Consider the following 15,661-nt stretch of genomic DNA (forward strand, 5'->3'; position numbering starts at 1 on the left):
TCTAGAGGAGAAATCTCTTTAAGCCTTTAGCTCACAGTACCTGCTCTACTAACGAGGAAGAGACCATATAAGATCTTCCTGTATATCTTTAGCTGGGCGGACATCCGTTACACAAGTGGGGTTATTCAGGGCAGGCATACTCATTTACCTCCTGCTGTCAGGAAGGTATGAATTTGAATTGATTTGACTGAAATCAAGTCCTATACTTTCAGAGTACACCCTGTTTAGACCTAATGCTTAAGAAAGGACACTTTCCTTCATTTGAAACTTCTCAAACGAAACAAAACTAAAACTCCCATTCAAAGTACTTCAAGATTTAAAGTTGTATCAGACTTGAATCTGAGGAACAGTCAGTATTTTATGTGAAACTGCTGTGATAGAAGTCATGTTGTGCTGTAAAGAGCTGAGACCTGAGAAACCATCAGAGGCAAATGAGGTCAAAACCTAGTTTTCACTGCAGCACTGTGAGTAAGTGCTGAAAGCAGAAGTAGTTGTCAACACAGAATTACTGCAGCAGGGACTTCAGTGCAGTGCCGAGCCACGTCCGTCCCATTGTCTCAGACTGGAGCCAAAGGAAAGTCTTCCTTTTCATAGAACCCAGCAGCAGGCCTGGTGGAAAGCAGAGATTAGATGTGCACCACCTCAGCAGCCAGGAGATGACACTAAAGAACAGGGCTGCGATCTCACTTTCTATGATGGCTTGAATATGTCTAAATAGAATCTTAGGGATGACGCAAGCAACAAACAGTAATATCTCTCAATATAGTTCCTGTGGTGTTGGGCCCCTCCACTGCAGTCGGGGCCATTGAAGCAATCTGCCAAGAAGTGAATGATGCGGTCCAGGATCTTTAGAACTTATTTGTAAAATATTGTACAATTTGGAATTCGTAACATATCCTCCGAATTGCACAAACAAAATTGTAGGACTTACCATACGAAATGGATGGTGTAGTACACAATTGTTGAATTGAACACTACTTTCAAAACAAATGGCTGAAATGTCATATTTAGAAAAAAACAATTTATAAAGTGCTGGAACAAGGGGGATTAGAATGGAAGGGTGTGTATTCTTAAAACAGACTAGACCTCTTGGTTCCAAAGACAAACAGAAGACAAATGTTGTCTGTGCTTCCATACTGAAGAGCTATAGCAAGCACAAAGGTGTGGCATTTAGGTTTACAGACACCATGCAGGAGTGACAACCCAGTGTCACCTAACCTGTGTCAGAATTCCCGACGACTCTCTGAGGTCTGTTTTCTTATGGTTGATCTGGTACTGGATATGTGGCTGATTGTGGCTTTATACCGGGAAGGAGGTCTGTTTATGTGGGGATGCTGGTGTTTCTGCTGCTGAGATTTGTTATATATGCCAGCTGTTGCAGGTGGGTGGGGTTGTACGGGAGGGTTGAAAAAAAGTACAGTTCTATTTAGCTATTTTATACCTTTTATTATATTGAGACTTGCTGGATTCTTTTGGTGTTCAATTCATAGAAAACGGATGATTCTCAGTTCTATCCACAAAAGGGCGTCAGAGCTCCTTGATTGAATCACTGAATAGAGAACAATACAGTTGTTTCAATGCACACTTGGTGGGCTTCATGTCCATACCAAGCAATACACAGATATAAAAAAATAAAAAACGATAGTATGTAAACATTTTGATTCAGACATCTCTAGAAAATCTCATCCAGATAATTCATATTATTCCAAATCCCATAAACCTCTAAATAAAAACAACCATGAATGTTTGAGTTGTTAGAGTAGAAGTGTCACTGAGGCATATTTTGTTGTCTACCAGCTGTGTTAAAATGGAAAAAAAAAAAAAAAAGTGGACAACACTGGACAAAACCTACTAGATTCCTTTAAAAAAAATGACTGCATGAACAATACATTTGACAAGTCATTGCTATCATATCAATGCTTTGTGTAAAAAGTAAACTGAAACAAGTAAACAAAAAGCCTTAGATTTCACAAGGTTATATTTTACATTCAAATCCCCCATGATAGATATGCTACAACCATGTAATCTTGGTTTGTAAAAATCGTATGTATATTAGGTCTATCAGTGAAAATGTAGAATACAAAATGTCCTTAACACAGATCACTGGCTCTACTTACAAAGAGTCTTGAGTATGACATTAGTTCATATTTTATCAGTTTAAAATGACATACAGTTTACATTGTCCATTAAAATAACATCAAATTGATCAGAAATACAGTGTAGATATTGTTAATGTTGTAAATGACTATTGTAGCTGGAAACGGCAGATTTTGTATGGAATATCTACATAGGCGTACAGAGGCCCATTATCAGCAACCATCACTCCTGTTTTCCAATGGCACGTTGTGTTAGCTAATCCAAGTGTATCATTTTAAAAGGCTAATTGATCATTAGAAAACCCTTTGGCAATTATGTTAGCACAGCTGAAAACTGTTGTCCTGATTAAAGAAGCAATAAAACTGTCCTTCTTTAGACTAGTTGAGTATCTGGAGCATCAGCATTTGTGGATTTGATTACAGGCTCAAAATGACCAGAAACAAAGACCTTTCTTCTGAAACTCATCAGTCTATTCTTGTTCTGAGAAATGAAGGCTATTCCACGAGAGAAATTGCCAAGAAACTGAAGATCCCATACAACGATGTGTACTACTTCCCTCACAGAACAGCGCAAACTGACTAACCAGAATAGAAAGAGGATTGGGAGGCCCCGGTGCACAACTGAGCAAGAGGACAAGTACATCAGTGTTTAGTTTGAGAAACAGATGCCTCAAAAGTCCTCAACTGGCAGCTTCATTAAATAGTACCCGAAAAACACCAGTCTCAACGTCAATGGTGAAGAGGCGACTCCGGGATGCTGGCCTTCTAGGCAGAGTTCCTCTGTCCAGTGTCTGTGTTCTTTTGTCCATCTTAATCTTTTATTTTTATTGGCCAGTCTGAGATATGGCTTTTTCTTTGCAACTCTGCCTAGAAGGCCAGCATCCCGGGTCTCCTCTTCCCTGTTCAAATCAAATCAAATCAAATGTATTTATATAGCCCTTCGTACATCAGCTGATATCTCAAAGTGCTGTACAGAAACCCAGACTAAAACCCCAAACAGCAAGCAATGCAGGTGTAGAAGCACGGTGGCTAGGAAAACCTCCCTAGAAAGGCCAAAACCTAGGAAGAAACCTAGAGAGGAACCAGGCTATGTGGGGTGGCCAGTCCTCTTCTGGCTGTGCCAGGTGGAGATTATAACAGAACATGGCCAAGATGTTCAAACGTTCATAAATGACCAGCATGGTCCAATAATAATAAGGCAGAACAGTTGAAACTGGAGCAGCAGCACGGCCAGGTGGACTGGGGACAGCAAGGACTGGTGTTTTGCAGATACTTTCAAAAACAAGGACACTTCAGAGTGACCCCAAACTTTTGAAAGGTAGTGTATATTTTGTCACACATACACAATCCATGTCTCAATTATCTCAAGGCATAAAAATCCTTCTTTAACCTGTCTCCTCCCCTTCATCTACACTGATTGAAGTGGATTTAACAAGATACATCAGTAAGGGATCATAGACTGACCAGGTGAAAGCTATGTCATGGTAAGAGCAGGTGTTCATAATGTTTTGTACACTCAGTGTACAGGTAAGTACACTGAACAGAAATATAAACACAACATGTAAAGCTTTGGTCCCATGTTTCATGAGCTGAAATAAAAGATCCCAGAAATGTTCGATACGCACAAAAACCTTATTTCTCTCAAATTTTGGGCGCAAATGTATTTATATGCCTGTTAGTGAGCATTTCTCCTTTGCCAAGATAATCCATCCACCTGACATGTGTGGCATATCAAGAAACTGATTAAAACAGCACGGTCATTACACAGGTGCGCCTTGTGCTGGGGAAAATAAGAGGTCCCTAAAATCTGCAGTTTTGTCACACAACACAATGCCACAGATGTCTCAAGATTTGAGGGAGAGTGCAATTGATATTCTGACTGCAGGAATGTCCACCAGAGCTGTTACCGGAGAATTGAATGTTAATTTCTCTACCATAAGCCGCCTCCAACACAATTTAAGAAAATGACACATGGCCCACCTTGGATTTCCACTGGCAGAAGGTTCTCTCCATGGCACTTTGTTTCAGAGCTTCTAGAAGTTCTGGGTCAGCATCACTATACTTCCCGACCTCCTTCTCATTCCCAATTCTTCTCAAGTACTCAACTTTCCTGAAAGACAACAGTGTGCAGTACAAAATGTCTAGTCAATACATACATATTGCATATTTTATATACTTGGGCATTGGCTCTTCTTGTGCTCAAGCATCCTAGCATCATCTTAACAAGTTATCCATTTTTATCTGTGTGATAAGTTATCATGGATGGTCAGTATTTGCAGACATACAGTAGTTCCATCTAGAAATTTAAGAGTGGTTACATTTCTCCAGCTGCATCCCTCAGCAGTTTACAAAAAAACAGCCGGATGAACTCTTTATTTTTGTTTTAATCCCAGATTGCCCATTTTTAACCAAACCTTTTGATTGACTAGTATTAGCAGTTCTTCTTACCTCTTCTCATCCCAGAAGTAGGGGTGATCCAAGGTCTCCTCCACAGTAGGTCTCTTTTTTGGGTCTTCGTTGATCATCCACTCAATGAGGTCATTTGTAACCTCATCTACAACGTGATCCAGATTGTAGTTCCCATCCAGAATGTTGCTCTCACATCGAGGACCTCTGCCAAAGGGGTGGTGTCCACCAGAAAGGATGTAATATATCAACATTCCAACCACCTGGAAATGACAGTAAGCATTTGAACAATTAGAAAAACATTATGGAAACCATGATAACGTTACCCATTTTCATTACACAAACCTGAATATCAGTGCTCCGCTTATATCTGATATCGCCGTCCTCATCGAACGTTTCCCTGGCCATCCAGCATTTTGTTCCAGCACTTCTTGTTTTTACAGTTGTTTGTCCCGTGGTCAATTGTCGACTTATACCAAAATCAGCTAATCTTGCCCTGCCGGTAACATCTGATGAGAAAACCATGCTAACAGTTTAATAATGACATGTGTGGCTTAAAAATATCAGAATTATCATTATTGTTAAATTATAGAATGACATTGTTGTGTCATATTATATTTTAATCCAATGATCAGTGCTGTTTAAAACGGACATTGAATGTATAGTCAAAATAAAGTACATATGACAACATATTCTCCTCAATGCTTTTCACATTACTCCCTGACTGATGCTCATTGGTGTGTGTCTTCTGCGGTCTCTGCAAACAGGAGGTTAAGTCAAGACATAATAAAATGTGGTCTTACCTATCAAAACATTCTGGGGTTTGATATCCCTGTGGAGTATGTTGGTGTCTTTACTGTGAAGCACTCCCAGACTAGAGAGAACATCATGTACAATTTCCTTCAGAACACGAGGGTTGTCCTTTGGTAAGTGGTCTTTGATGTATTCATCCAAGGTGTATTCGCACAGCTGAAGAACAAGGTAGCCAAAGATTGTATCCTCGGCAAAGTCAACATATCTTACAATGTAGGGATTATCAGGTTTAGGAAGACGTAGGAATTCCTCCTCATTCTTGAGAACTTGATAGTTTAATCTGGTCATTCTCTTAACTGCTACTTCAGTGCCATCATCCCTGAGGCCCAAGAAGACCTCAGTTCCATCACTCCCCTTTGCTATGTAGAATTCTGCATCATCTACAATAGTGAGGTTTCCTACTTTATAAACTTTACTTTCATCCATGTTGGCAAGCTTCTCTAACTGTGTCTCCCACCGCTTGCTGACTTTGTGCCATTTGCGCTGTAATGGTGACGTGTCAGTGGTGGGGTGGAACGGCTTGACACTAGAACACTCATCAAGGCCAGATTTCTCAACAGGAGTAGATGAAGTATTGAAGGCTAAACAGGTTTTATTTTCTTGTGTGTCTGTCTCTTCTTTTGGTATGTCTTGTTTTTCTGCCGTTCCCCTCTTCTTCTTCTTCTTCTTGTTGGTTTCTGATAAATAACTATCTTTTGAATCTTCACTTGCTGACTTGGAGACAGAATGTTGTCCGTTTAAGGACTTGTTTAAATCTCTCAGCTTTACTTTCAGGTTTTCATCCCGTCCCCAGATAAGTAGTTCTTCAGGTACCGGAGTCAGTCCCAGAGAGCTGATGTAACCAGGAACACAACTAAATGTGTAAAGATCTGCTAGCAACGCATAGGCATACATCTTCAATTCAGAGGGATAACCCTCCCTCTGTGTGCATGGGACAATGTGCTTGCATATTTTCTCAAGGTCAGAGTTGCTCCAACGATCCTTGTCTTTTGTCTTCTGTGTGATGCCATAGAGCGTAACAATGATCAATGGCACGAGATAATCTTCTGTTTTAGAGGAAAGCAGTTTCACTAACTCAGGAATTAGGGTAAGTGACACCTCATTAGGTATTTCCTTCATGGAGCAAACAACTTTATCCAAGGATTTCAATGCACCTGCCCTAAAAAGCTGAGGAATTGTAGACAGACGTTTGCTTACATCTTTAACATAGTAATCTAGTTTATTGGAGTCGTTCAACCATGTAATGGCTGTCTGGGGGTATTTTTATGCATATGGACCTTCAATGTTAAAGCACATGTCAACCATAGTAAGGTGGGTTTGGGGGTTCACCTGTAGAAGGTTCTGGGCAAAGCTGCTGAACACTTCTGTTGGGGATGTTTGTTTTACTGCTTTCACAAAATTAAAAAAAATCTTGATTTTGGAAAATAACTCACTCTCTTCAGCAAAGTTTTCAATTATTGTGGCCAATTTCAGATCAATTGCAGGATGGATGCCATGATTTAGCCACATTACAGCTCCAGATTCGAGCAACTTCTTCACAACATCCTCTCTGTCATGTGCTAATTGAATTGGAGAGAACTTTGGTTTTACAGGTAGGCCTGTTTCTACTAGACCATTTGGATCTGCCTTTGCTTCCAGTAATGTTGTCACTATATTCACTGGAACTTTATGCAGTCCAGCATAATGCAGTGGTGCTAAAAGTATTTTTGATGGTTTGTTGGGGTCAGCACCTTTTCCCAGAAGAAATGTACAAATCTTCTGATTTGCAAATGCAACAGCAGCAATTAAAGGGGTTACTTCATCTTGTAACTCAACACAAGGGTACAATGCATTGATGTCCTTGCCTCTAATCAATTTCTTCAGCCTCTCCAGATTATTATTAATAATGCACTTGATAATAGGATCTGTTGGCTCTGAGATAACCAGTTTGGTCAGGAGTTCTTGAAAATCAATCTTGTGTTCCATAATTCCTGACGATGTCATCTACACAGGGACATCTGAGGAAGAAAAGCAAGGAGGTGAGTATAGTTGAACTTTTTAATGAAATAAAACAAATAATTATGGGACTTATAGTAGGCCTAACTTTATATCTAATCTACACTTATACTGAACAAAAATATAAACACAACTATTTTAAATGGGCCTTGGGATCTTGTCACAGTATCTCTGTGCATTCAAATTGGCATCAATAAAATGCAATTGTGTTTGTTGTCCGTAGCTTATGCCTGCCGATACCATAACCCCACCGCCACCATGGGGCACTCTGTTCAAAGTTGACATCAGTAAACCACTCGGCCACAAGACGCCATACACGTGGTCTGCGGTTGTGAGACCTTATGGTAGAGAAATTAACATTCAATTCTCTGGCAACAGCTCTGGTGGACATTCCTGCAGTCACCATATCAATTGCACGCACCCTCAAAACTTGAGACATCTGTGGCATTGTGTTGTTTGACAAAACTGCACAGTTTAGAGTTACCTTTTATTGTCCCCAGCACAAAATGCACGTGTAATGATCATGCTGTTTAATCAGCTTCTTGATATGCCACACCTGTCAGGTGGATGGATTGTCTTGGCAAAGGAAAAATATTCACTGACAGGGATGTAAAACATTGAGAGAAATAAGCTTTTTGTGTGTATGGAACATTTCTGGGGTATTTTATTTCAGCTCATGAAACCAACACCTTATGTTGCTTTACTACAACCCAAAGGGGCTATATGGCAACCTAAAAGGTTCTTTATAAATTGAGTGGTTTGAGCCCTGGATGTTGATTGGCTGACAGCCGTGGTATATCAGACCGTATACCACAGGTATAACAAAACATATATTTTTACTGCTCTAATTACATTGGTAACCAGTTGATAATAGCAATAAGACGCCTCTGGGGTTTGTGGTACATGGCCAATATACCACAGCTAAGGGCTGTGTACAGGCACTCCGCAAGTTGAGTTGCTCTTAAGAACAGCACTTAGCCATGGTATATTGGCCATATACCACACCCCCTCGGGGCTTATTGCTTAATTATAAACTGGGTGGTTCGAGCACTGAAGAGCTGTGGTATATCAGACCGTATACCACAGGTATGACAAAATATTTATTTTTACTGCTCTAATTACTTTGGTAACCAGTTTATAATAGCAATAAGGCACCCCAGAGGTTTGTGGTATATGTCCAATATACCACAGCTAAAGGCTGTATCCAGGCACTAGGGTCGTGAAAGAACAGGCTTGCAAAGAACAGCCTTTAGCTGTGGTATATTGGCCATATACCAGTTTATAAATATCGACCCTGGACTCGACTCTGCCACACGAGCATGCTTTTGCGGCACAGTCGATAGCGCGTTGGATTTCGGGCTAGAAGGTCGAAGGTTCGAGGCCTGCACTCAGCCTGTTTCATTACAGTACTATTGCGAGACTATTGGAAAAGCTCATTTTAATAGTTTCAAATGCGGAGGATTTGTAGTCTCCACTATAACATAACTCGGAAAGAGAAACATTCACTGGACTGTGCCAATAGCCTTAAATCTATTTCAAATGTACATACCTCTAAGAGGAGAAAAGCTGAAGTTACAGTGCCCGCTCTACTGACGCGGAAGAAACATCGGCCGCGTTCGAGAGCATCAAACCGACTGCAGGCGACTGTCTACTGACTGATCTACAAATCACCTTGCATCATAAGTAACGACTCATTATTATTTACTAAAAAGTCACTCAGTCACAATTTACCCATTATACATTGCGCTTTTGACTCTTGAACACATACATGGCTAGAAGGCTCGTTTGACAAAAGCTGTATCCCTTCTAGCCATTAACCTCGAACACGGACATTAACTGTTCTTCCTGAAATCAGAGAGGAAGAACCGATAGAACAATGAGACAGATATTTCACCGGATGTAAAAATGTGAAGCATCCGCTTGGCGTTTCCAATCACTACCAAATATTGTAGTAAGAAGAAGCCAGTTTTCTGTAACCAAAACTATAATCTGTTATGAAGGTGGACAACGTTTTGTAGAATTTAACCTTTGCTAAGGTTGTAAAAACATCGCTTTGTTTAGAAGGAATGCAAAGGCGAATTGAGTTATTGCACATGCGAACTCTGAGTAGGCGTTCCCTAACGGAAATATGCAGATGCATATTGTCAGCTCGGGGATTCGATCTCCTTTTTTGTTCTGGCCACTGTTACTCATTTGTTCCCATTGGAAACAGGCTGTGGTCTATCTTGGTTTAGTTATAAAAAGTATTTGTAGGAAGAGGCGAAGCCCGAAAGAAGAGCTTGTAAACCCAGAGGCGAGACTTTCTGGGACGCTTGTGAAGGTGGCTAGAAGAGCCCTCCTTTGATCTGTGTGCATGTGGGGGGAGTCGGTTTTTGGCGGGGCAGCAGACTCTTTTTGTTGCATTCCACCCAGAGAGGAAGTCCACCTTGTGTCGTGGATGCCCACTAGGGGGCCATGGGAGGGGTCGAGGCACTATTTTTGACTCTAGCTAGCGACGACGTTTGAACTTCTGGATCCGGTGTAAATATGTCATTTTATATGCTAGGAAAATGTCAGATTGTCTGATCTTCTATGCTTTACGAGAGTACTTTTTTTTTAGCAACAGAAGTAAACATGTATTAATTGCAATTGCTGGTGAATTGCTGTCCGGGTGTTGGTTTTTATGTGGGGTTCGAAAGAGAGGGAACTGCCCAGGGAGACAGGCTTTTGACTTGTGTTTAGAGGGACCAGGAAGTAATCTATGGTAATGCTTGGAGAGGGTGGATTTGGGGCCAATGAGCATAACCTCGGTCTTCTTGTTGTTGAATTTGAGGAGGTTCATGCTCATCCAGCTCTGGGTGTCGTGAAGGCAGCTGATGAGGGAGGGGAGTGGTGGGTTTGGTGGAGTGGTAGAGCTGGCTGTCATCAGAATAGCAGTGGAAGTCAACTTTGATGTGACATTCATTGTTGAGCAAGGTCTTTGCACATGAGTAATTTACAGGAATGAGGTCCACGGTTTGAATCATAAGTGAAATATATTCAGAAATCTATTACTTAAAACTATGCGGTTCACTACAAATCACTTATCAATCCATAATCATTCAGCAGCTGTGAGATGGATGTCTACGTAATTAGTAATGAGTGTATCTAGTCACATCAAGCTGCCCTCAATCCTATATAACTAGTACACAGTAATACATGCAGTATCAACACTGTTCTGAAACATGTTGGCTGGAGTTGTGCTGTTATCTAACAACCAATACTGCTAGACTAAGTACATAGCAGTTATTATGGAAGTACAAAATGATACCGTGTTTCCTAATGAACAGTAAGAAAGCATTTTTATCCAGCCCGGCACTATCACACCTGAATTGACTGGCCAACGAATCACAAAGCCCTTGATACAGCCTAATGCAATCAGTTGTATCTGATGTGCCGGAGATATATTTCAAATACAGATTTATTCTGAAGCACCAATATCTTTCATCACCAATATTAGAGTCACATCTCTATAATCACTATTGCAGCGCTCCACAATAATCTAAAAATATCTTCAGCTCTAATGCTCATACAATGATCCTATCACCAATATATACTTATTAGCTTTCACTTAAAAAAAATATAAGATCACAGGTTTAGGGAGATGTGCCCAGGGAGAAGGAGAGCTGGTCCTGGCTTGGGGTCATACTTTTGCCATACTTAAGATTCAACTACCAGGCTGCCATTACTGGAAATGTAGTTTAAGGCACCTTCACCTCTTGTCCTCTCAAGGCACACTGACTTTTACAAATAATCAGAATCTTCTGGCCACTGGGAAAAACTGGGAATTGATAGGGAAAATCCCACCCACCAATAACGAGATGCACCTGGGCGCAATCACAGGTGATGCATGTCACACCAAAAAAAAACTGTCAACTTGGGTATTCCATAATGTTAGAGAACAATTTAAAAGTGAATTGTTTCATTACACATTTACTCTTCATTGCATAAAACAATTAGTATTCCAACATATTTAGAAAGTATCACATTTTAGGGAAAACCCAGATGCAGACAGTGTCGAAGCAACAAAAGCCTATTACTAGAACAGCGGGCAGGCAAAACAACAGGTCAAGCCCAGGCAGTGGTCAGTAATCCAGATCAGAGTCCAAACGGTACAGAACAGCAGGCAGAGGTCAGTAATCCAGATCAGAGTCCAGAAGGTAGCGAACGGCAGGCAGTCTCAGGCAGAGGTCAATAATTCAGATCAGAGTCCAGAAGGTAGCGAATGGCAGGCAGTCTCAGGCAGAGGTCAATAATTCAGATCAGAGTCCAGAAGGTAGCGAATGGTGTGCTCGCCTTGGCTCTGTCACGGTAGAACTGTATCCTGCGGTGCAGTGCCCACTCCACTGTCTTGTACCATCACTTCTGTACAATAAACTGGAGATTCGTGCCAGTTTTTATCAGTTTTTGTGTGCTTCTTTGGGGTACTGCACTGCTAAAAGCAACGTCTCCTATGGAGCGGAGCCTGGTGCAAGGGATGATGAGGAGGCCATTGTTAGAGAAGTGCAGTGAGCAGGTCGGAAATCTAGGGGTGCAGATGGTCAGTAAGGTATGTTTAGCGCCAGCGCATTCAGTGCTTCGTAGGTGAGCATGAACAGTTTGAAGGTGATCCTGTATGGTTGAAATACGCCAATAGCTCACGATACTTTCACCACGACAATATCTTCTGTTATAGTTGACATCAGTATACAATATTGTCATCTCAGGTGACCTGACAACTCTCAGTGGCAGGTTGGGGAGTTTAGAGGAGGAAATTCCAGACGATGACTGAGGAGTTCAGGGAGTCAAGGGATAAAGGACAGATGACTGAAGACATTAGCGCTAGGAGAGTGGATGACCATATAAAGCAACTTAAAGCCCAGCTCAGAGTAACATACGTTAGGATGGCAGCCTAACACTATATTTTAGCCCACACTTTTTAGCCTCTAATTTGTAGTTTCGAAGCGTTTCATATGTTGTTTATTGGACCCTTATTAGGTATCACTTAAATTAGATTTCAGCAACCCTCCAGTCGTTTGAACCAGCAACCCTGCAGCTATTGGCTCTTACTTAAAAGCGGCAAATTAGTGCCTGATAAGTGAGGGTTAATAGTGTTTCTGTTTTAGAACCTCACATAGGGTAAGATAAGAAGTTTGAAGAAGAGAAGAGGTTCAGAGATGACTTAAACAGAACGATTGTGTTACAGAAAATATAATCAGTCATTTGTTTTCAGTAGAAAAAGTGTCAAATTGACTTTCTTCTAAATGTAATGTTTGGTTCCTCATGTAGTTTAATAAATGTTCTCATTATTAAGTTGTCTGATTTGGAGGATGTGCTGGTGGAGGCTGTTGTCCTCATCTTGAATAAACATTGAGGACAAAAGGAGGTGCAGCACTTGGCCTAAAGTATTATTGTAAAAGCCAGACATTGTGGTTGCTGCGTTTCTTGTTTTCCTCAGCATATTTTTCATAAATAATAATAATCATAATAATTAGGTGGGTGCTTATACTTGTCCTATATTATGTAAAGTGTCATTCTGCACCATGTTATTTTAATTGTTCATAGGTGTAAACACAACTGGACCACAGGAGGGTGGGAGGAGCCCAGCAGATCTAGTTCAGGAGGTTAAAGACCTCTTCAATTCTAAATGTAGTATGTTTAAAGTGTTTCCGTTCCCACAATAGCAAACAGCAGATACATTTAGTCACATCAATAGATTACAGATTAAATGTAAATGTTTTGTTAAGTGTTACCTGTAATGTAGTATGTAACATTTGATGTTTATTTATACAGTATGTACTGTATGTACAGGGCCTTGACGTTTTCTACATTTTGTTACTTTACAGCCTTATTCTAAAATGTATTAAATTGTCGCCCCCCCCATCAATCTACACACAATACCCCATAATTACAAAGCAAAAACAAGTTTTTAGAAAAAGTTGCTCATTTATAAAAATAAAAAAAAACATTTACATAAGTATTCAGACCTTTTATTAGTACTTTGTGGAAGCACCTTCAGCAGCAATTATACATGAAGAAGAGTATTATGTTTTTGCCTCTCATCCCCTCCACCTCTCAGCAGGCACACTACATTTGACAAATCAATCAAATGAAATGAAATTTTATTTGTCACACACATGGTTAGCAGATGTTAATGCGAGTGCAGCGAAATGCTTGTCCTTCTAGTTCCGACCATGCAGTGATATCTAACAAGTAATCTTAACCATTAATCTAACAACTTCACAACAACTACATTTTCACACAAGTGTAAAGGAATGAAGAAGAATATGTACATAAAAATATATAGATGATTGATGGCCGAACGGCATAGGCAAGATTCAGTAGATGGTATAGAGTACTGTATATACAGATGAGATGAGTAATGTAGGGTATGTAAACATTATATAAAGTGGCATTGTTTAAAGTGACTAGTGATACATTTATTACATCCAATTTTTAATTATTAAAGTGGCTAGAGATGAGTCAGTGTGTTGGCAGCAGCCACTCAATGTTAGTGATTAGTCACAAACTACTAATCAAACACTGAAAAAAATACTAAAAAAGAAAATAAGGCAGAATAATGGATAGAGCCTATTCAAATAATGATAGATTTCATTCACGTTGTGTATAAGGTAACAATGGAAGTTATACTTAAAATGCAGTGAATATTACATGCAGGCATAATGTTATCACTTTACCCTTGTGATTGAGGACAACAGGAAAAAGAGGACCGAGCACGCATCCATTCTCATCGACGGGCCTGCAGTGGAGCAGGTTGAGAGCTTCAAGTTCCTTGGTGTCCACATCACCAACAAACTAACATGGTCCAAGCACACCAGGAGTCGTGAAGCGGGCACGACAAAACCTATTCCCCCTCAGGAGACTGAAAAGATTTGACATGGGTCCTCAGATCCTCAAAAGGTTCTACAGCTGCACCATCGAGAGTATCCTGACTGGTTGCATCACTGCCTGGTATGGCAACTGCTCGGCCTCCGACCGCAAGGCACTACAGAGGGTAGTGCGAACGGCCCAGTACATCACCGGGGCCAAGCTTCCTACCATCCAGGACCTCTATACTAGGCGGTGTCAGAGGAAGGCCCTAAAAATTGTCAAAGACTCCAGCCACAATAGTTATAGACTGTTCTCTCTGCTACCACACGGCAAGCGGTACCGGAGCGCCAAGTCTAGGTACAAGAGGCTTCTAAGCAGCTTCTACCCCCAAGCCATAAGACTCCTGAATATCTGGTCAAATGGCTACCCAGACTATTCACATTGCCCCCCCTCCCCTCTCCACACCACTCTCTGTTGTCGTCTATGCATAGTCACTTTAACTCTACATAAATGTACATACTACCTTAACTAACCGGCATCCCCCTGTATATAGTCTCCACATTGACTCTGTACCGGCACCCCCCTGTATATAGCCTCCACATTGACACTGTACCGGCACCCCCCTGTATATAGCCTCCACATTGACTCTGTACCGGCACCCCCCTGTATATAGCCTCCACATTGACTCTGTACCGGCACCCCCCTGTATATAGCCTCCACATTGACACTGTACCGGCACCCCCCTGTATATATTTTTTTTTTTTTTTACTGCTCCTCTTTAATTACTTGTTACTTTTATCTCTTATCCATATTTTTTTTAAACTGCACTGTCAGTTAGGGGCTCATAAGTAAGCCTTCACTGTAAGGTAATACCTGTTGTATTCGGCGCATGTGACTAATACAATTTGATTTGATTCTATCACCTGAATTGATCCACATTAGCTTAGTTTGCAAAGTACTTTTCCTCATGTTTTGGTGGATCCTAACTTGATCCAGACGAACCTAAAAGCCCTACTGCTACCACCACTGTTTCATTGTTCTGTAAAGAGATCTCAATTATAATAGTAATAACGTAATAGTTTTTGGACCCCAGATCATGGGGATGCCAATAAACAAATTAAATTAAAGTCTGTTAGTCTGTACAATTGTTTGATAAAAATATGTTTCTAATATATAAATTTGTGTTTATTAAAAAGGGACACATCACAATCGATATCTTATGCTTTGATGTGTTTCTTGGGGGTGATAAATAATTTAATAGGTCAAAACAATAACATTGTCTGTGTCTGGGGCCATTAAGTTCCGACATAGCATGTCGACCACATTCACCTGAATGGTGTGATTGGTATGATTTCCACCTTCTACTGAGGTGATTGTCATCTAATCGGGTGGGATAAGGGACCACCTGGCGTCACAGGTGACAGTAGTTCTACTACCCTCTGTCAGAATTCCTGGTGACTCGGAGGTCTGTTTTTCATTGTGGTTGATCTGGTGCTGGATGTGTGGCTTTATACCAGAAAGAG

At 40.7% G+C, this 15,661-nt stretch overlaps 1 protein-coding gene across 1 annotated transcript; it reads right to left on the minus strand.

Moving 5' to 3' along the window:
• Window positions 1–3,987: 3,987 nt before the first annotated feature.
• On the minus strand, window positions 3,988–11,191 carry LOC118942941 (uncharacterized). The gene is made up of 5 exons (XM_090214713.1): window positions 8,860–11,191; window positions 5,306–7,312; window positions 4,848–5,011; window positions 4,545–4,765; window positions 3,988–4,206 (listed from the first exon to the last, which is right to left on the minus strand). The coding sequence occupies exons 2-5, from the start codon at window positions 6,432–6,434 to the stop codon at window positions 4,053–4,055; spliced, it is 1,668 nt and encodes a 555-aa protein (XP_090070839.1). The 5' UTR covers window positions 6,435–7,312; window positions 8,860–11,191; the 3' UTR covers window positions 3,988–4,052.
• Window positions 11,192–15,661: the final 4,470 nt, after the last annotated feature.

This window comes from Oncorhynchus mykiss, chromosome 21 (assembly GCF_057628025.1).
Source record: "Oncorhynchus mykiss isolate SJ-2025 chromosome 21, ASM5762802v1, whole genome shotgun sequence".
NCBI lineage: Eukaryota > Metazoa > Chordata > Actinopteri > Salmoniformes > Salmonidae > Oncorhynchus > Oncorhynchus mykiss.